Here is a 20,906-nt window from a genome sequence, read left to right on the forward strand (position 1 = left end):
GTCACGTGGTACATTGAAAAGCTTGTTTTGCATGCAATCCCATCAGATCAGATAATATGATATATAAATACAATTAAGTCAAACTCAAGGACAATAGGTAGAGCAAAGGGGAAGATACAGAGTGCAGAATGCAGTTCTCAGCATTGTAACACATCAGTTCCAATGTGTTCAATGTGTTCTAAATTAAACTAGATTGCACAAATAAGAATTCAACACTTCAGAGTAACATTTGCTGAAAACGTAGAAAATAAAAGGGCACTTACTGTTCAACCAAGAAATGGTCTACATCTGAGTAACATACTTGTGACTAGCCAGATGATCCATAGATATTATGGGCATCTTTGCAGAAGGAAAGAGGAACTGCAATCAACATTCATGGTTCATTAAGCACAGTCAATAAGCTAGTTTAAAGCAGAGGCAACACAAAAGGCAACACAGTGCAGCATGCATGTAGCTCAACTATTAAAGATTGTCTATTTACCATGCAATAATGAATGTGAACAAGCTAACATAGACTATGTTGTTGCAGTACATGATATGGCAAGACCATGACACTGGATTTATGACTTCACTGTTTTAATAGGTCTTGACAGCTCAAAGTTATTTTTTTAGTATTTACACCGTGTAAAAAAAATCAGGGTATGGTCACCATATTGTTGAACCATAACACAGAAACAAAGAACTACTGATACTGGTTTAGACTAAACATAGAAACATAGAAAATAGGTGCAGGAGGCCATTCGGCCCTTCGAGCCAACACCGCCATTCATTGTGATCATGGCTGATCATCCACAATCAGTACCCCGTTCCTGCCTTCTCTCCATATCCCTTGACTCCGCTATCCATGAGCACTATCTAACACTCTCTTGAAAGCATCCAGGGAACCGGCCTCCACTGCCCTCTGAGGCAGAGAATTCCACAGACTCACAACTCTCTGTGTGAAAAAGCTTTTCCTCATCTCCGTTCTAAATGGCTTACCTCTTATTCTTAAACTGTGGCCCCTGGTTCTGGACTCCCCAACATCGGGAACATGTTTCCTGCCTCTAAATCCTTAATAATCTTATATGTCTCAACAAGATACCCTCTCATCCTTCTAAATTCCAGAGTATACAAGCCCAGCCACTCCAATCTATCAGCATATGACAGTCCCGCCATCCCGGAAATTAATCTCGTGAACCTACGCTGCACTCCCTCAATAGCAAGAATGTCCTTCTCGAAGTGTGGAGACCAAACTGCACACAATACTCCAGGTGTGGTCTCACCAGTGCCCTGTACAACTGCAGGAGGACCTTTTTGCTCCTATACTCAACTCCTCTTGTTATGAAGGCCAACATGCCATTTGCTTTCTTCACTGCCTGCTGTACCTGCATGCTTACTTTAAGTGACTGATGAACAAGGACCCCCAGATCCCGTTGTACTTCCCTTTTCCACAACTTGACACCATTTAGATAATAATCTGCCTTCCTGTTTATGCCACCAAAGTGGATAACCTCACATTCATCCAAATTAAACTGCATCTGCCATGCATCTGCCCACTCACACAACCTGTCCAAGTCACCCTGCATCCTAATAGCATCCTCCTCACAGTTCACACTGCCACCCAGCTTTGTGTCATCTGCAAATTTGCTAATGTTACTTCGTCCCTTCATCCAAATCATTAATATATATTGTAAATAGCTGCCATCCCAGCACCGAGCCTTGCGGTACCCCACTAGTCACTGCCTGCCATTCTGAAGGACCCGTAAATCCCTACTCTTTGTTTCCTGTCTGCCAACCTATTTTCTATCCATGTTAGCACCCTACCCCCAATACCATGTGCTCTAATTTTGCCCACTAATCTCCTATGTGGGACCTTATCAAATGCTTTCTGAAAGTCCAGGTACACTACATCCACTGGCTCTCCCTTATCCATGATCCTGGTTACATCCTCAGAAGATTCGTCAAGCATGATTTCCCCTTCATAAATCCATGCTGACTCAGACCGATCCTGCTACTGCTATTCAAATGTGCCACTATTTTATCTTTTATAATTGACTCCAGCATCTTCCCCACCACCGATGTCAGGCTAACTGGTCTATAATTCCCTGTTATCTCTCTGCCGTCTTTCTTAAAGAGTGGGGTAACATTAGCTACCCTCCAATCCACACGAACTGACCCTGAATATATAGAACATTGGAAAATGATCAGCAATGCATCCACGATTTCTAGAGCCACTACCTTAAGTACCCTGGGATGCAGACCATCAGGCCCTGGAGATTTATCAGCCTTCAGTCCCATCAGTCTACCCAACACCAATTCCTGCTTAATGTGGATTTCCTTCAGTTACTCCGTCACCCCAGATCCTCTGGCCACTACTATATCAGGAAGATTGTTTGTGTCCTCCTTAGTGGATAGATCCAAAGTACCTGTTCAACTCATCTGCCATTTCCTTGTTCCCCATAATAAATTCACCTTTTTCAGTCTTCAAGGGTCCAACTAGTTTTTTCCTCATCACATACCTAAAGAAGCTTTTACTATCTTCCTTTATATTCTTGTCTAGCTTACCTTCATACCTCATCTTTTCTCCCCGTATTGCCTTTTTAGTTATCTTCTATTGCTCTTTAAAAGTTACCCAATTCCGTTTCCCGCTCATCTTTGCTATGTTATATTGCTTCTCTTTTATTTTTATACCGTCCCTGACTTTCCTGGTCAGCCACGGTCGCTCCTTACTCCCCTTGGAATCTTTCTTCCTCTTTGGAATGAAGGGGAAGATAGTCCACAAGTCTACAACTCCCTGAAAGTAGCAACACAAGTAGATTGGCTGGTAAGGAGGGTGTATGATATGCTTGCCTTCATTAATTGGGAAATTGATTATGAGGCAGGAAGTTATGTTGCACTTAAAGGTAATAAAAAGGAACTGCAGATGCTGGTTTATACCAAAGATATGTTGGAGTAACTCAGTGGGTCAGGCAGCAACTCTAGAGAAAATGGATAGGTGACATTTCGGGTTGGGACACTCCGACCGACTCATTATGTTATGTTACACTGTTGGTTTAGGTGGCATTTGCAATATTGTCTGCAGTTTCGGTTGCCCCATTACAGGAAGGATGTGGAGGTTTTGAAGAGGGTACAGAAGAAGGTTACCAGGATTTTGTTTGGATTAGAAGGCATTAGCTACAAGGAGAGTTTGGGCACATTTTTGGAATTTTTTCTCCGGAACATCGGAGGCTGAGGAGAGACCTGATAGAGGCATGGATAGGGTAGAATAGGCAGTCAGTCCTTTTCTTTCCCCAGAGTGGAAATGTCAAAGACCAGAGGGCAAAGGTTTAAAGTGAGAGTGGCAAAGTTTAAAGGAGGTGTGTGGCATAATTTTCTTAGTACATTAATAGTCTGGTGGGTGCCTGGAACACACTGCCAGGGATGGTGGTGGAAACAGATAAGGTGGCAGCGTTTAAGAGGCTTTTAGATGGCATCATAGATATGCAGGGAATGGAGGTATATGGATCACGTACAGGTAGAAGGAATTAGCTTAATTTATTTGGAGGTTATGACCTCTGGTCCTAGACTCTTCCACTAGTGGAAACTTCCTCTCCACATCCACTCTATCCAGACCTTTCACTATTCGGCAAGTTTCAATGAAGTCCCCCTACATTTGCTGGGTATGGCGACAACAATCAAAAGCACAAGCACAGACAATGAAGCCGCAACCTTTAAAGCAATGTTTCCGCGGGGTATAAAGGAACAACCAAAACTGTAAAAAGAACAAACCTGATTGGCGGTTGCCGTGGCTGCGAAGGGGACACTTGTGGCGGATGTTGTTGCCGCAGAAACGGCCGCAGGATTAGCACCGTGCATCATGGGTACTTTAGCCAAACGTTTTTTAATAAAAATCGGCGGGAAAAGGGCAAGAGAGCAGCAGAGGAGGGCGGGGTTGGGAGGTCAAGTGGGGAGAAGGTGGGGTGCGGAAGTTGTGGGAAGGGACAAAGGGCGGGCAAGGACCAATGTCAGGGCAAGGCGGAGAGTTGGGGATTGCCAGCCAGTGCCATTTGTTCATGGAATGACCAGGAGCAGGGGAGAAGTAAAGGGGACGGCGGGAAAAAGGTGGGAGGAAGAGGGAACGATGAATGGAGATGGAAGGGAGATGCATGATTGCACGCAATGCGAAAAGACGCATTACATCAAAAAGAGAGACAAAAGGGGAAAGCACTTATTAACAACTGGAAGTCAGGTACATCAGTTTGATATGCTCATAAAATATTAACGTTACGCATCTCTTAAAACATCAATAAGGCTTACATTATTTTACATGAAGGCAGTTTAAAGTATTGCTATGATCTAAATATTCTGTCAAACATTTAATTAAGGCTCATGTCATTAAGAAGAAAAAATAATTCAACAGTTATCCATTATTACAAAGCAAGATTTATAAAAGTTTTACTGCTTCGTAATAATTAATAGGATTGATTTAAAAGCTATATTATGTAACAACGAGATCTAATTATTCGAACTGACCTTAGCAGTGAGAAGTACATTCCGTTCAAAGTCCACTCTCGAATGTCGCCAAAATTGGCTGGGAGTTCCGATCGGGTTTTGCAATCAATTATCGGCTGAATAGATTTGGTGGGAACAGTACATTTTGGGGATGGTAGGGAGAGATGGTATTGGGGAGATCATCACCACACCATGAGGTTTAAGGGGGAGAACATTTTTAAAGGGAAGGTTTTGAACTGTGATGCGTGTGTACCATGCACTTTCCTCGTCCTTTAAGACTGCAATGAGGTTTTGCACAATGATCCTTGAGCAAACTTAATTTGCCTCAAGTCATGTTACGGAAGGGGGATCCGAAACTGTTTAAATAACCTTCGTCTCTGAACATAAAGCTCAAACGTCTGCCAGTGGGGAAGCAAAGAGTATTTACTTCAACCAAATAAACTGTTGGGACCAGGAGCGCAGGATCACCAGCGTGGTGGGAGATGATTTGATTGTAACTTTCAAAAGGGAATGGGAACTATACCTGAGAGAGAAATATCCAGTGAGGAAAGACACTGGAAGAATGGAATACTTGGACAGCTTCTTCAAAGAGCACAAAACAGATATATTTAGTTTAGTGATACAGTGGAGAAACAGGCCCTTCAGTCCACTGAGAGTGCACTGATCAGCGATCACCCCACTCCTTAGCACTATCCTGTACACTAGGGATAATTTCTACTGAAGCCAATTAACCTACAAACCTACACATCTTTGGAACATCTTTGCACCTGTAGTCAGGATCGAACCTGGGTCTCTGGCGTTGTGAGGCAGCAGCTCTACCGCTGCGCCACAGTGCCGACCCATGATGGGCCGCAAGGCCTCTTTCACTACACTTCCTGTATCGGGGTGTGAATAAGAGCAGGAGCTTAACTGATTTTTCTCTCCAACCGAGAGCTACTTGGATAGTATTAAAGCCATCAACTACGCCAGGGTCAAGTCTGGTTGGTGCAACCATATCTCATGCTGAACGAAGAAAACCTTATGCTGGGGAACTAATGGATCCTAGGCCTGTTCTCACCACATTTAGTTGGCCACGGAAAATAGTCCACCTCATGACAGATGCATTTGGGAAAAGCAATGATTCATTTTGGCTCATTCAACCTAAGGGGAGTCAGGATTCTCTCTGCTGGTACAGGGTCTGCTGTCCATGGCTACTGCCTGGTGGCCCACAATGGAGGGAATGCACCAAAGACAAGTTGCTAATGTCTGCAAGGATGATTAGAGAAAAGGTCCACCACCGATTTTCCAGCAACTGGTGGTCCGGTACCTCCTTTAATCCAGAGAAAATTAAAAGTGTGCACTTGAAATTCCCCTCGGAGGTCCCCTCCAAAATGTGGCACCCAGGCTGGGTGAGGCACCCCATCCGGACATCATCGGGACTTCCACAGCAGATCGGAGGGATATATTTGCCGCCTTTGGCCGGGGGCACCCAAATTCTATCCTGGCTGGAGCTAGATGATCCATTCCCAAAGCTGACTTCTGAGGCTGACTCCTGAGGCCGACAAAACCTTCCCTTTAAAAATGTTCTGCCCTTTGTATCTCGGCCCCTCGGTGGCCTAGTTGGACCACTCAGAGGCCGTGACCTCTGTTGGTCCAGCAAATGGATGATCCAGAAAGCTTCTGGAACCGAGGAAGCCGGTAAATCGGTGGTGACCTTTACCTACAGATGCACCATCGAAAGCACACTGTCAGGTTGCATTACGGTTTGGTTGGGGAACAGCTCTGCCCAGGACTGAAGAAATTGCAGAGAGCTGTGGGTGTAGCCCAGCCCATCACACAGACCAGACTCCCCACCACTGACTCCATCTACATTTCACACTGCCTTGGGAAACCAGTCAACATAATCAAAGGCTTGGCCCACCCAGGTCATTCCTTCTTCTCTCAGTTCCCCTCGGGCAGAAGATGCAGAAGCTCGAAACCACACATCATCAGACTCAGGAACAGCTTCATACCCTCTGTTATCAGGCTTCTAAACAGTCCTTCCATAAGCTAGGGTACTGTCTGACTCTCCTCTAATCGCATTGCAGACACTGGACTTTGCCTATGAACTGACGTGCTGCTACCTATTGTACTTGAGTTTGACATGACTGTATTTATGTGTGGTAAACCTTGGTTCTGCATGCTATCCAAAAAGATCAGATATACCATACATAAATACAGTCATGTCAAACTCAAGTTCATGTGATAATAATAAACCTAAATCCAAACCTCATATCATGATTTCCTGTACATCTTACACCATTGATGATGCTTGGGATAGGAAGAGGATTTAATTTTTCTTGGTTAATTTACGGAATCTATATAAACACTTGCAGACAACTTAGACTTAAACCTTGCAAGGGGAAACTATATACATAGAACATTACAGCACAGGTTGGGGCCCTTCGGCTCACAATGTTTGTGCTGAACGTGATGCCTAGTTAGATTGTCTGCCCGCACATATCCCTCTATTCCCTGCCCTTCCATGTGTCTATCGAAAAGCCTATTAAACTCCACTATGGTATCTGCCTCCACCATCACCCCCGGCAGTGACATCCAGGATCCCACCACCCTCTGCGTGAAAAAACCTGCCCCGCACATCTCCATTAACCTTTCCCCCTCTCACCCTTCAGCTATGCCCTTTAGTGTTGGACATTTTCACCCTTGGAAAAATGATCTGACTGTCTACACTATCTCTACCTCTCATAATTTTATATACTTCTATCTAGTCTCCCCTCAACCTCCGATATTCCAGAGAAAACAACCAGAGTCTATCAAACCTGCAGCTGAAACCTTCTAATTCGGGGTGTGTTCAGGTTAACCTCCTCTGCACCCTCTCCAACCTCTCCCTGTAGCTGGAACCCTCTCATCCACGCAGCATTCTGGTAAACCCTCTCTGCAACCTCTTCCTCTAGCTGAAACCCTCTAATCCAGCCAGCATTCTGGTAAACCTCTGCACCCTCTCCAAAGCCTCCACGTCTTCTAATTCCGACTGCCCTTGCAGACAACCCAAACTTAAACCATACAAGGGGAAACCTGTGTGAATACTTGCAGGCTTATGGGGAAGGACTATTGGTGGGAGACAGGCTGGTGGTATGAATTAGATGGGGCAAGCACATACACAATGGATTTCAGTGCAGTGCCAAGGGTGCAGTGAGGAATTGTTTTTCGCCGTGGACTTTGAAGGGACTGTGAATAATAATTGTACGGGTACAGATAATCAAATAACAAAGCTGGCACCTACCAACACTTGCAGCAGGTGTCATGCACAATATTGAGCCTGCCCATCATGCATTGCAACAGGAAGGTGGATTTGAAAAGGGAAAAGAATTAAAACAACCCATCACATGTGTAATTAGAAACCATTGTCGCAAGGAGGAAAAATTTATTATTGAGGGAACAGAAGCTAGTGCTATTTCTGCACACTCAAATCATACAATAGCCTAATCTACAAGAAAATAATGTGTTTTGTGCGAAACACATACTTAAACATGTGTGCTGGTAGCTAACGCAGTTTATCATTTCTTTTTTGCTGCCTTTTCACCGCCATTCACTGTAAGACACTGCGAAGAACATGGAACTTAGAATAGTACAGCAAAGGAACACAATGTCTGTGCCGAACATGCTGCCGAGACCAACTCTTAAGAGTCATAGAGTCATGCAGATTGGAAACAGGCCCTTCGGCCCAGCTTGTCCATGCCAATCCAGGTGCCCCATCTACACTAGTCCCACCAACTCGCATTTGGCCCATATCCCGCTAAACCTATCCTATACATGTATCTCTCCAAATGTATTTTAAATGCTGTTATAGTTTCTTCCTCAACTACTTCCTCTGGTAGCTCACTCCATATACCCACCTCCCTCTGTGTGAAAGTGGTGGAGTAATTCAGCATATCAGGCAGCATCTCAAGAGAACATGGGTAGGTGACGGTTTGGGTCAGGACCCTTCTTCAGACTCTCTCCAGCTGCCTGCCTGCACATGATCCATATCTTTCCATTCCCTGCATATCCAAGTGCCAATCCAAAAGACTCATAAATTCCACTATCATATCTGCCTCCACTACCACCCCTGGCATCACGTTCTAGACACTCACCACCCTCTGTGTAAAAAAAAAACTCACCCCACTCATCTCCTTTAAACTTTATTCCTCTCATTATAAAGCTAGGCCCTCTAGTATTTGATATTTCAAAAAAAAATTCTGTCTACCTAATCTATGCCTCTTATAATTTTACTTCAGAGTCACGTGAGTGACTACGTGAAGACCCCGTCCAGCACGCATGCGCGACATACTTCAAAGCAGTGGTGTGGAATCACAGAAAATACAATAATTGAAATAAACATAGTAAAGATAAGGAGAACTAAGATACCAGTTGATCTCTGTAATTGAGGGTGGGAGCGGAGGGCACGTAATCCCTCATCGTAACTCCTCATAAAATACAGATCAAACTTCAAACTGGTAAGTTCTCGTTTAATCTTACTATTTTATATACTTCTATCAGGTCTTCCCTCAACCTCTGGTGTCCCAGGGGAAACAATCCAAGTCTGTCCAACTTCTCCTTGTAGGTGATACCCCGTAATCTAGGCATCATCTGCTAAACCTCCTCTGCATCGCGTCAATCAAGGGGCCTTCCTACCTGTAGTATTTCCAAACCAGCAAACAAATCACTGATGGCTTCAAGACACAAAATTCTGGAGTAACTCAGCAGGTCAGGCAGCATCACTGGAGAAGAGGAATAGGTTAACGTTGTGGGTCGAGACTCTTGTTCACACCCAACCCGAAAAGTCACCTATTCCTTTTCTCCAGAGACGCTGCCTGGCCTGTTGAATTATCGCTGTATATCTTTGGTGTAAACCAGCATCTGCAGTTCTTTCCTTACACTGATGTATTCAAAGTCAGGAAGGTCATGTGCAGGACTCCGCTGAGGCATTAAACCCAATGCCTCTGAGGTCGATATCAAATGCTGAAAAACTAATGACTTTAGACATTAGAGATACAGCACAGAAACAGGCCTTTTGCCCCACCGAGTCCACGCTGACCAGTGTTCACCCTGTACACTAACACTATCCTAGGGACAATTTAAAGTTTTTTACTGGTAATTAACCTACAAACCAGTACATCTCTGGAGTGTGGGAGGAGACCGGAGCGCCCGGAGAAAACCCACGCAGTCACAGTGGGAACGTACAAACTCTGTACGGACAGCACACATAGTCAGGATCGAACCCGGGTCTGTGCCGCCGTTAGGCAGCAACTCTACCACTGTGCCACTGTGCTGCCCTTCTCCCCATTCCTCTGCCCAAATTCTAACCTCAAACAGCACTGCGGAAGAATATTTATCCAGTTATGGAGAGATACAGCACAGAAACAGGCCCTTCAGCCCATCGAGTCTGTGCCAAGTTAACCATCCATAGAGTCATAGAGACACTCATAGGGTTGGTTGTTTGGAAGATATTCTGCTATGCTATCTTAAGGCAGTGCAAGAATTGCCACGATCAAGTGCCAATAACTAACTCACCACACTCCCCTTCATTCCTCACCTCCTCTCCAACTTCGAGGATGGACTTGACTGACGGGGTGGGTTCTAGCAGAGTGAAAGAAGAGTTACTCAGCCATTCTCACATCCACTAGAGGAGCTTGGCTAAAGATATTGGTGATAGATAGCCACTGTGGACAGCCTCTCTGTCCGTTAACGGTAAACTTGCAATAGTCTAGAAAGCGTACTCCGCAGAGGTCAGCCATAGTCTTAGTCATACAGTGTGAAAACTGGCCCTTCGGCCCAACTTGCCTATGTAGACCAATGTGCCTTATCTACACTAGTCCATCTGCCTATATTTGGAGGCAGTAAGCTGTGAGGTAGACAAAAATGCTGGAAAAACTCAGCGGGTGAGGCAGCATCTATGGAGCGAAGGAAATAGGCAACGTTTCAAGTTGAAACCCTTCTTCAGACTGATGTGAGAGTGGGGGGGGGGGGGGCGGGAGGAAGAAAGGAAGAGGTGGAGCCAGAGGGCTGAGGGAGAGCTGAGAAGGGGAGGAGAAAGTAAGGACTACCTGAAATTAGAGAAGTCAATGTTCATACTGCTGGGGTGCAAATTGCCCAAGCAAAATATGAGGTGCTGCTCCTCCAATTTACAGTGGTCCTCACTCTGGCCATGGAGGAGGCCCAGGACAGAAAGGTCAGATTCGGAATGGGAGGGGGAGTTGAAGTGCTGAGCCACCGGGAGATCAGGTTGGTTATTGCGAACCGAACGGAGGTGTTGGGCGAAGCGATCGCCAAGCCTATGCTTGGTCTCACCAATGTAGAGCAGTTGACATCTAGAGCAGCGGATGCAATAGATGAGGTTGGAGGAGGTGAAGGTGAACCTTTGCTTCACCTGTGAGGCACTGGCTCTTCTAATTGCAACTAATATCAATCTCTTAATAACTTGATTGCCATGTTCCCCAAATAACAATAGGAACAACATTCATTGGGGAATGGATTTTTTTCAGAAAGGTATTACAATTTTACACCAAGGTGAAAATGGAAGAGGTTTAAGAGATGTAATAATCTTTTGTTTAGTTTAGAGATACAGTGTGGAAACAGGCCCTTTGAATAGATGTCTGAAGAAGGTTTCTCACCTAAAACGTCACCTACACCTTTTCTCCAGACATGCTGCCTGGCCCGCTGAGTGACTCCAGCATTTTGAGTCTATCTTCGGAATAAGCCAGCATCTGCAGTTCCTTCCTACACAAAATAAATGTTTTGTCTCTCTGTAGTCATGCCTGCGTCGACCACCAGGAGGCATACAGGCTCAGCATATGATGAAACTTAGTCTTGGATCACTTCCTGAATATTTCAATCATAGTCATACAGCATGGAAACAGGCCCCTCGGGCCAACGGCCATGCCAACCAAGGTGCCCATCTACATTAGTCCCATCTGCTCATGTTTACACCATATCTTTCTAAACCTTTCCTATCCATGTAACTTTCCAAATGTCTTTTAAATGCTGATATAGTACCTTAATTGAGATAGTCCCTGCCTCATCTATCACCTCTGGCCACTCGTTCCATAGACACTACTCTCCATGTGGAAAAGTTACCCCTCAGGTTCCTATTATATCTTTCCCCTCTCACCTTAAAATGATGTCCTCTGGTTCTTGATTTCCCAAACCCGCATACATGACTGTGCATACACTCTATCTATCCCCCTCATAATCTTATACGCCACTATAAGATCACCCCTCAACCTCTTGTGCTCCAAATCCTAGCCTGTCCCACCTCTCCCTATAGCTCAGGTCCTCCGAGTCCTGGCAACATCCTCATAAATCTTCTGTGCGGCCAATTCCTTTTTGGAAGTAGAATCAACAATTCTCCTGGCATTTCTCACTGACCGCAATCAAAAACAAATTGCATCATTTTCCGAAGGTCCCGACCTGAAACGTCAACTATCCATGTTCACCAGGGATGCTGCCTGACCCGCTGAATTACTCCAGCACTTTGTGTCTTGTTTTGTAAACCAGCACCTGCAGTTCATTGTTTTTACATGCTTTTCTGGTTACTTGCTTCTTATAGACACGATTGTTTAGTTTAGAGATACAGCGCGGAAACAGGCCCTTTCGGCCCACCGGTTCTGCGCCGACCAGCAATCCCCGCACATTAACACTATCCTAGGGACAATTAAAAAAAAAAAAAATACCAAGCCAATTAACCTACAAACCTGTACGTCTTTGGAATGTGGGAGGAAACCGAAAATCTTGGCGAAAACCCACGCAGGTCACGGGGAGAACGTACAGACTCCGTGCAGACAGTACCCGTAGTCGGGATCAAACCCGGGTCTCTGGCACTGCAATCGCTGTAAGGCAGCAACTGTACCCCTGCGCCACCGTGCCACTATGGAACTGATGCGCTACATTGCTGAGAACTATACAGGCACCTTGCGTTTAAGCTGGCATTATGTGCTTGAAAAGTGGCGCGTCATTCAAAAACACATAAAGAGAAATATACACGCGACTAAGCTGTCAGCATTAAATGTGTGCGTGTTATTCCAAAAATATACGAGCGCGTATATCAAGCTTTGGAATTAAATTACAGGTTATTTCAAAAACGTATAAATGCGTGTAAAACTTGAGGTGCTTGTCTTCTGTCCTCTGTATCTTCCCTGAGCTCCTTCCTAGGGCGCTATCCAATTCACCTCTACCCCATTGTGGACATTGGACTTTGTCGATGGAACTGATGTGCTACAATGCTGAGAACTATATTCCGCACTCCCAGCTGTTATCAGGCAACTGAACCATCTTCTCACCAACTAAGAAAGCCCGGTGGGAGTATGAAAAGCCTGGCGATTGATAGGTGGATGGGATAAACCTATATCCACCTATCACTCGCCCGACTTTGTTCTGCCGCCACCTCTCTTCCAGCTTTCTCTCCCCCGCCAACCCCCACCAGAATCAGTCCGAAGAAGGATCCCGAACCAAAACATCACCTTTCCATGTTTCTCCAGAGATGCTGCCTGACCTGCTGAGTTACTCCAGCATTTCCTGTCTTTGAATGGAACTGAGGGTTGTTCCCTCTTGTCTCTATGGTTGATCATTAAGCATCGTTAAGTTGATCACGGCCGCGCGCTTTCAACCCTGCTAACAGTGATGGCAGTGAAAAGGTTCTGTTATCGATCACGTCCACTCCAGCAATTTGTCTGAAGTGCCTTCAGTTCCACACAGCGAGGGGGCATGAGCAAACAAGATTGCAATCGCATGCTAAAAGAGCCCCGCCCTTTGAATTTACACTGTCAAAGTTTATTAGCCATACCGCGGATGAGGAGGGAGACAGGGGAATTGGAGGGACACTGCTCATACCAGCACACATCATTACCTTGAGGGAAATGTGAAGCAAATTAAACAAGAAAGCAGCGGTGATAATATTATCAGCTCCGTTGCACTAACATCTATTGAAGAATGCTGTGGGTCCCTTCATAATGATAAAAAAAAAAAATTCAGGCAGATTTTAAATTGGCAATAATTTTTCATTTGGAATCATACTCAGAAGGATCCTTGCTGTTGATGTTGCAAATTTTCTGAAGCTTTATCTCATTCCAAGATGATTAAGGGGCAGACATTATTTTATAGTGTGGCTAACAAGCTTGCATGGAGACCCACAACAGTCTTTGATATAAGTACAGACTCTTTAAATAAAGGTACAGTGACAAAACATTAAATTGGAGACAGAAGGAAACAGGAGAGTGGGGCAGCCCTTGTCAACAATTATAAATGGGTGCAGCCAACACCAGCTTCCTTCCTCTGCAATGAGTGAAACTGCTGGAACACAGTTTAACTCTTTCACATTCTTTTTATTAAGGATAGAGCAGTGAGCTACCATTTCTTTCGCCGGACACTTGATTCAATCTGGGATCGAGACGTGTGAATGAAGGGTGTCTGAGCTTCAGTGTCCGTGTGGTTAGATCGGAGCAGAATTAGGCCATTCAGCCCATCAAGTCTACTCGTCCATTTGATCGACCATCGGGAAAATTGTACAAGTGTGTAGGATAGTGTTAGTACACAGGATGATTGCTGGTCGGTGCGGACTCGGTGGCCGAAGGGCCTGTTTCCACTGTATCTCTATAGTCTAAAGTAAATCTGAGGTTCCTCAGCTCGAGTGTAAATGCCTGACCTCTAATCTCTCAATAGGGCTTGAGTTGATGGAATATCAACATGTTGATATTCCATCCAACTGTTAAATATTCTAGGTATTGCGAATTCTAGAAAGACTTGTATTTGTACATTTCTTGGTATGTACCTGTTCACATCTAACCCAACACCACACTGTGAGAGCCCTCACCAACTATCTCCCCTCTACTCCATCTGTCTCCCCTCTACTCCGTCTGTCTATTTCCCTCCATAGATGCTGCCTGACCCAAGCAGCGCAATGGAGTAGTGGGTTGAGCAGCTGCCTCATAGCACCAGTGATCCCGTTCAATCCTGACCTTGGGTTCTCTCTGTGTGTGGAGTATGCATGTTCTCCCTGTGACCACGTGGGTTTCCTCCGGGGGCTAAGGTTTCCTCCCACATCCCAAAGATGTGCGGATTTGCGGGTTAATTGGGCCTCTGAAAGCTTCCGAATAGGTTTAAGGTGAGAAAGAGTAGTGACATTAAATGGAGGGGTGACATGTAGTGTGAAACGGTGAACAATGGTTGGCGAAGACTCAGTGGGCTGACGTGGCCTGTTTCCATGGTGTAATCAATCAATAACCCGCTGAGTTCCTCCAGCATTTTATTTTTTAACAGGACTGTGTGGAATTATTCTAAGGCTCAGATTGAGACCAGCCTCCATCTCTTCAATAAAGGAAGGGGGGGCGGCAGGGAAAAGAAAGAAATCCCCATAGAATCAACTTCCTCTGTTTTGTGTACGTGAAGATGGCTTTGTGGTATTTCTCAGATAAATCCATGTCATGGCCTCAGAACTGCCACTGCATTGTGTAAAATCTGACCTCTGTCTCTCCTTCCCTCGACTAACAATCGATGCTGAACACAGTGCACCGCGCAAATGCAGGTGCGACATTAAAAGCTAAAAACCAAACTCCTGGAAGAAACTAAAGGGTCAGGCAACATCTATTGAGGGAAACGTAGATAGATGGTATTTTGGGTCGGTACCCTTCTTCAGATTGATGGAGCAGAGGAGAGATAGTTGACTTTAGACTTTTGAGATACAGTGCGGAAAAAGGCCCTTCGGCCCGCCGTGTCTGCGCTGACCAGCGATCACCCCATCCACCAGCACTGTGCTACACGCTAGGGGCAATTTACAAACCCGCATGTCTTTGGAGTGTGGGAGGAAACCGGAACACCCGGTGAAAACCCACGTGGTCACAGGGAGAACAGACAAACTCCATACAGACAGCTCCCATGGTCAGGATCGAACCCGGGTCTGATGCCGTAAGGAAATAACTCTACCACTGCACCACCAGTTGGTGGAAAGAAGTGAAGAGAAAGGGCTGGGGCAAGAGTTTAGAGGGTGATAGGTGAATCTCGATAAGGAGAGGTTGATTGGTGGATGAGGGGAGGCGGGGAGAGAGAGATGGAGATGGAAACACAGGTTGGAGGAGATAAGTGGTGAAGACAAATGGGTGCAAATAGAACATAGAACTGTACAGCACAGCAACAGACCTTGTGGCCCACAACGTCTGTGCTAAACATGATGCTGAGTCTTATCTGCCTGCGCCTAATCCATCTCTCTCCATTACTGGCATATAGGTTCACAAGTTCAAGGAGCAGAATGAAGCCATTTTGCCCATCAGGTCCACTCTGCCGTTCAATCATGGCTGATCTATATTTCCCTCTCAACCCCTTCCTCCTGCCTTTTCCTCATTATCTTTGACAACGTTACTAATCAACAATCTGTCAATCTCCGCCTTAAAAATACCCAATGACTTGGCCTCCACAGCCGTCTGTAGCAATGAATTCCACAGATTCACCACCCTCTGGCTAAAGACATTTCCATATCCATGTGCCTATCAAAAAGACTCATAAATGCCACTATCATATCCACCTCAATCACTAACCACTGGCAGCTTATTCCAGGCACTCACCGACCTCGGACGCCCATCCACAATAATCCTCCATCAATATAAGCATTTATATATTGCAGAGTGACACAATACTGCAGCTATGTCCATACACACAAACAATCACCAGTTCACACTAGTTCTATGTTATCCCACTTTCTCATCCACTCCCTACACACTAGGGGACAATTTTACAGATGGCCAATTAATCAGCAAACACGCACGTCTATGGGATGAGGGAGGAAGCCAGAGCACCCGGAGGAGACCCAGGCGCTCACAGGGAGAACGCGCAAACTCCGTACAGACAGTACCCGAGATCAGGATCGAACCCAGGTCTCTGGCGTTATGATGCAGCAAACCTGTCGCTGTGTCACCGTGCCGCCTAAAGATATTCCTGCTGGCACGCAGTCGCTCAGTTCCTTATTCAGTCAGTAGAGTGCATCACCTCTACTCAGTATTCAGTATAAGACCAGTATTCAGCATAAGACCAGCCACATTTCCAAAGTACACAGGCTGAGGAAGATCATGCCAAGGTTGCCATTTAATGCCCTTCCTGATCGGGGTGGTTCACTAAGAGACAACCACATTGTACGGATATTAGTCATCTCCTACTCAGATTGGGGAGGGAAGGATATTTCCTTCCGAGAGAAGTTGGTGAGTCAGTTGGGTTTTTACAATCCCGACATACTGTGGCAATGCCCACCATTAATAACAACCTTCCAACCTCTTACTGTGCGGTTGATTCTTGCAGGAAGGAGGGAAAGAAAGAGAAGGAGGGAGGGAGAGAGGCTGGGAGAAAGAGAGAGAGAGAGAGAGAGAGAGAGAGAGAGAGAGAGAGAGAGAGGGAGAGAAACACATACATAATAGAGAGAGGGGAGGGAGAAAGGGGGAGGGAGAGAGAGGAGGGGGGAGGAGTAGGTGGTTGCAGAGATGGGTTGGGGCCTAAAGAAGGGTCAAGGATAAACAGGAGTGTGAGTGAAAGAGAGAGGTGACAAAAAATACTCAGTACAAAATACCGCAGTCTCTCTATATTCACAATAAAATAGTAAGCAGTAAGTCAAGCAGCATCCGTGGAGGGTAAGCAGCTCTATATCTCGCTACACGTGACCATAATAAACCAACAGCAAATATCACTTTGATGGAAAAGGGACACAAAGTGGTGGAGGAACTCAGCTGGTCGGGCAGCATCTCTGGAGAACATGGAAAGGTGCCATTTCGCATCGGGGCCCTTCAACAGACTGATTGGAGTGGGGGCCCTAGATTGTTCTCTAGAGATGCTACCTGACCCGCTGAGTTACTGAAGCACTTTGTGCCTATTTTTATCAGCCAGCTTCTGCAATTCCTTGCGCCATCACTTTGATGGAAGGTCATCAACCTGAAATATTAACTCGGTTTCTCTCTCCGCAGATGCTGCCTGACCTGTCGAGTGTTTTATGATTTTATTATAGTGTGGGATTGAACTGATTGATGGAAAGATAATGTTGAGGTGGAAGGATTCTTTCACACTCTGAGAGCCGAGGTTCTGATACTCACTGCCTGAATGTTTGGTGGCTGCAGAAATCTTTGACACACTTTGAAGAAACATTGGCTTCAGGCTAATTCAGGGAATGTGATTATGGAGAGATCCGGAATGGAAATCGGCCCTTTGGCTCATTCAGACTCCACTGACCATCAAAGAGCCATTTTGCACTAGCTTAGTTTAGTTTAGAGATAGTGCACGGAAACCTGTGATTGATGGATGGATGGATGGACTGATTGAATATTTGATCGATTGATCGATTGATTGATTGATTGATTGATTTATTGATTGATTGATTGATTGACTGGAAGATACATTATGGAAACAGACCCTTCGGCCCAACGACTATCAATATTCTGTCACACTAGTTTTACCTTATCCTACTATTTCATCCTACACACTAGGGGCAATTTACGGAGGGCCAATTAACCTACAAAGCCGCACATCTTTGGGATGTGGGAGGAAACCGGAGCACCCGGAGGAAACCCACGTGGTCACGGGGAGAATGTGCAAACTCCACAGAGACACTGCGCACTCGCACAACACTGAACCCAGGTCTCTGGCGCTGTGAAGCAGATGGTCCACCACACCGCCGGCCAACTCATCAACAAACGGGGTACGCCGTTGGTTAGTCTGGAAAGACAGGCCTAGCGGCCTCTTCCTATACCCTCGTGATTCTACGATTGCAAAGTCGCTGGTGCCATCTCCTGTTTCCTTAGGTCACAAAGTTAGCAAACAAAAGCTTTATTATTTTAATCTCGTGATTAAAAGGAGAAAGGCCTCAAAGAAATCAAATTATGTGGAACAAGATGACTAAAAGGCTTTTGTTAGTGCATTTTTCTCTCGACAAAACACCAGTGTAAAGTTAAACATACACGCACGCAACGCGCCACACACACACAAAAAATAAATCACGACGTTCCATCGAGAGATGTCGAGTGCAGAGGTGTCGTTTACTCACCTGGAGGAAGAAAGGCAGTTTGTTGGTGCAGTTGCATGTTTGCAAGGGCTTGTTGATATTGAAAAACACCAGTATTAAAGACTGTCGTGGCACCATTGGCTTTTTCGAGTGTAGGTCTCTTTGGTAGAGGGGGGAGAACACCTGGAGGAAGACCCTGTAAACGATGGGCAAGGAGTGTAAAACAAAAAGAAGACGACAAAGGAAGAGGGGAAAAAAAGACACACAAAGAAACAAAAACAAAAACGTAATCAGTATCAAGTATAAAACATCAGTGCGGATTTTATTTTTTTGTTCATTTCTAGCCATTTAGCAAGCAAGCAACAAATATGCCACCTGCAACAAGACACGAACTTAAATAAACACATGGAAACAATTATGTACAGCAAGCATTACCCAATAAACTAATTTGTTAACAAAACCGACAGGAAATTTAAGTAAAATAACTCCACTTTATGTTACCACACACCACAAAACACGTAAGTGAGACTGAACTTTTTTTAACAAACAAAAAGAAAACAAAATAGATTGCACTGCCATCTCCATGGCGATTAACATTAAAAGCAATGTTAACTAACATCTTTAAGAGCAATTAATTAAAGGAATATCAACAAAACAAAAGGCTATTCTTTACCCTCCCACCCGTGCCGAGCCACAAGCAAAATAAATCTTGCCGTGCAATTCATGCAGGTATCTAAACACTGACTAGCGAACATTTACGCATTATAGTTTCAAACAAAAAAGAGCCATGCCAATCATATAAGTATAGAATTTTAATTTTTAATGAATAAATAGAATTAACTATGCTCCAATGTTATGTTGCAGTACGGGACATCTCCAGCAGGTGATGAGCTGAATGTGGTATGTGAGTTGTCTCTGCTGTTGTTTCCTGAATCGCATCTTTTGGGCAATTCACTGGGAAATTGTCCAAGATACCAAAATTTAGGCAATTATTGAAATTTGAGTGAATCTGTTAAAAGTTTATTTTTCTCCTTTTAAGTTAATCAGAGCCAATAGTGCCACAGTCAATTTATCACCTCCCTACGTTGCTTACAACGGAAAACAAAATACTAGAATCCGGTTTCTTTTTTTAAAATGTTTTAATTTATAACTCATAACCCTATTAAAGCTACATGCCAAGCTAAAAGGTGAAAGGTCATAGTACCAGGTCAAAGGTTGCCTTGAGGGGTCGCTTCAGTGATTTGACAGCCGACTGAGTCTTAATTAGCAGGCAGCGAGCACATGATGGCAATGGGCCAATGGGGTTCAAGCGCATTAACATAAACAGCAAGCAGAGGTGCATCATGGGGGCAGCAGTGCATTGTGGGAAGGTGATGGGGGGTGGGGGAATAAAAACAAATAAAAAAAACAAAATCATCGGAATGCCATATACAACAAATAACAAGACTAGGCATGCACAATAAAGGCACTACTGAGTAGTCGGTGTGAGGCTAAGGACTTTTACACATATACAGTAGAAGTTAATTACAAAGAAAACCAATGTCCCATTCATCTAAGGAAGGCAGTGGCTAGTTCTCTTGTTCGTTGACGCCATGGCTATTGGGCATCAAGAAGCACTTGATCACAACGCTTCAGAAATCCCCTCACCATTGACACGCTCATTGAAACCTACCCAATAATGAAAGACCAGAATAGAACGGACGAGGAGAGGATGTTCCCAATAGTGGGAGAGTCGAGAACCAGAGGACACAGCCTCAGAATAAAAGGGTGCACCTTTTGAATTGTGTAGAGGAATTTCTTTAAGCAGTGGGTGGTGAATCCGAGGAATTCATTGCCACAGACGGCGGTGGAGGCCAAGTCATTGGGTTTTTTAAAGCTGAGATTGATAGGTTCTTAATTAGTAAGGAAGTCAAAGGTTACAGTGAGAAGGCAGGAGAATGGGGTTGAGGGGGAAAACTAGATCAGCCACGATCGAATGGTAGAGAAGACTTGATGGACCGAATAGCCTAATTCTGCTCCAATGTCATTATTATGGTCATATTATTGGAACTCCATGCTTGGACACACATGTTGAAACATGCAATAGACTCCGCTTCTGTAAATTGGGTTGCATTGATGCCGAGTACCAAATATTCTGAGCAGGGTTGTAAAGTGCGCAGGAGCTGGTGAAACAATGGCCTCCTTTTGGAAACAGTTTTACAGTTGGGCTGGCACAGGTTTAACATCTAGGCATGCAAATCGTGAACGGCAGCAACGGGGCGGGAGGAAGTCCTCAAGTATAACTTAAAGTGAAGGACCGGTAACCCAGGTATAAAATGTTTAAGTTTGCAGTTGACACATTGTAGGTATTGAAGATGGGTGTCAAAAATTGCAGCAGGGTCTTGATCAATTGGGCAGGAGGGCTGAGGAATGGTTGATGGAATTTAATGCAGAGAAATGTGAGGTGTTGCAT

General features: G+C 44.8%; 1 protein-coding gene across 13 annotated transcripts in view; it reads right to left on the reverse strand.

Moving 5' to 3' along the window:
- The window catches only part of mbnl1 (muscleblind like splicing regulator 1), a 218,529-nt gene that overhangs the window by 5,144 nt on the left and 192,479 nt on the right, over window positions 1-20,906 (reverse strand). For 6 of the 13 annotated variants that reach the window (XM_033031821.1, XM_033031810.1, XM_033031809.1 and 3 more), the window contains 5 exons: window positions 19,659-19,712; window positions 18,497-18,650; window positions 7,733-7,768; window positions 3,748-3,842; window positions 264-360 (listed from right to left, as the gene is read on the reverse strand). In XM_033031821.1, the coding sequence (XP_032887712.1) occupies window positions 283-360; window positions 3,748-3,842; window positions 7,733-7,768; window positions 18,497-18,650; window positions 19,659-19,712 (417 nt within the window). In that variant the 3' untranslated portion in view covers window positions 264-282. The remainder of the gene's footprint in view (window positions 1-263; window positions 361-3,747; window positions 3,843-7,732; window positions 7,769-18,496; window positions 18,651-19,658; window positions 19,713-20,906) is intronic. The other 7 variants (XM_033031811.1, XM_033031817.1, XM_033031814.1 and 4 more) reach the window with 7 other exon arrangements.

This window comes from Amblyraja radiata, chromosome 13 (genome assembly GCF_010909765.2).
Source record: "Amblyraja radiata isolate CabotCenter1 chromosome 13, sAmbRad1.1.pri, whole genome shotgun sequence".
In the NCBI taxonomy this organism is placed as follows: Eukaryota; Metazoa; Chordata; class Chondrichthyes; order Rajiformes; family Rajidae; genus Amblyraja; species Amblyraja radiata.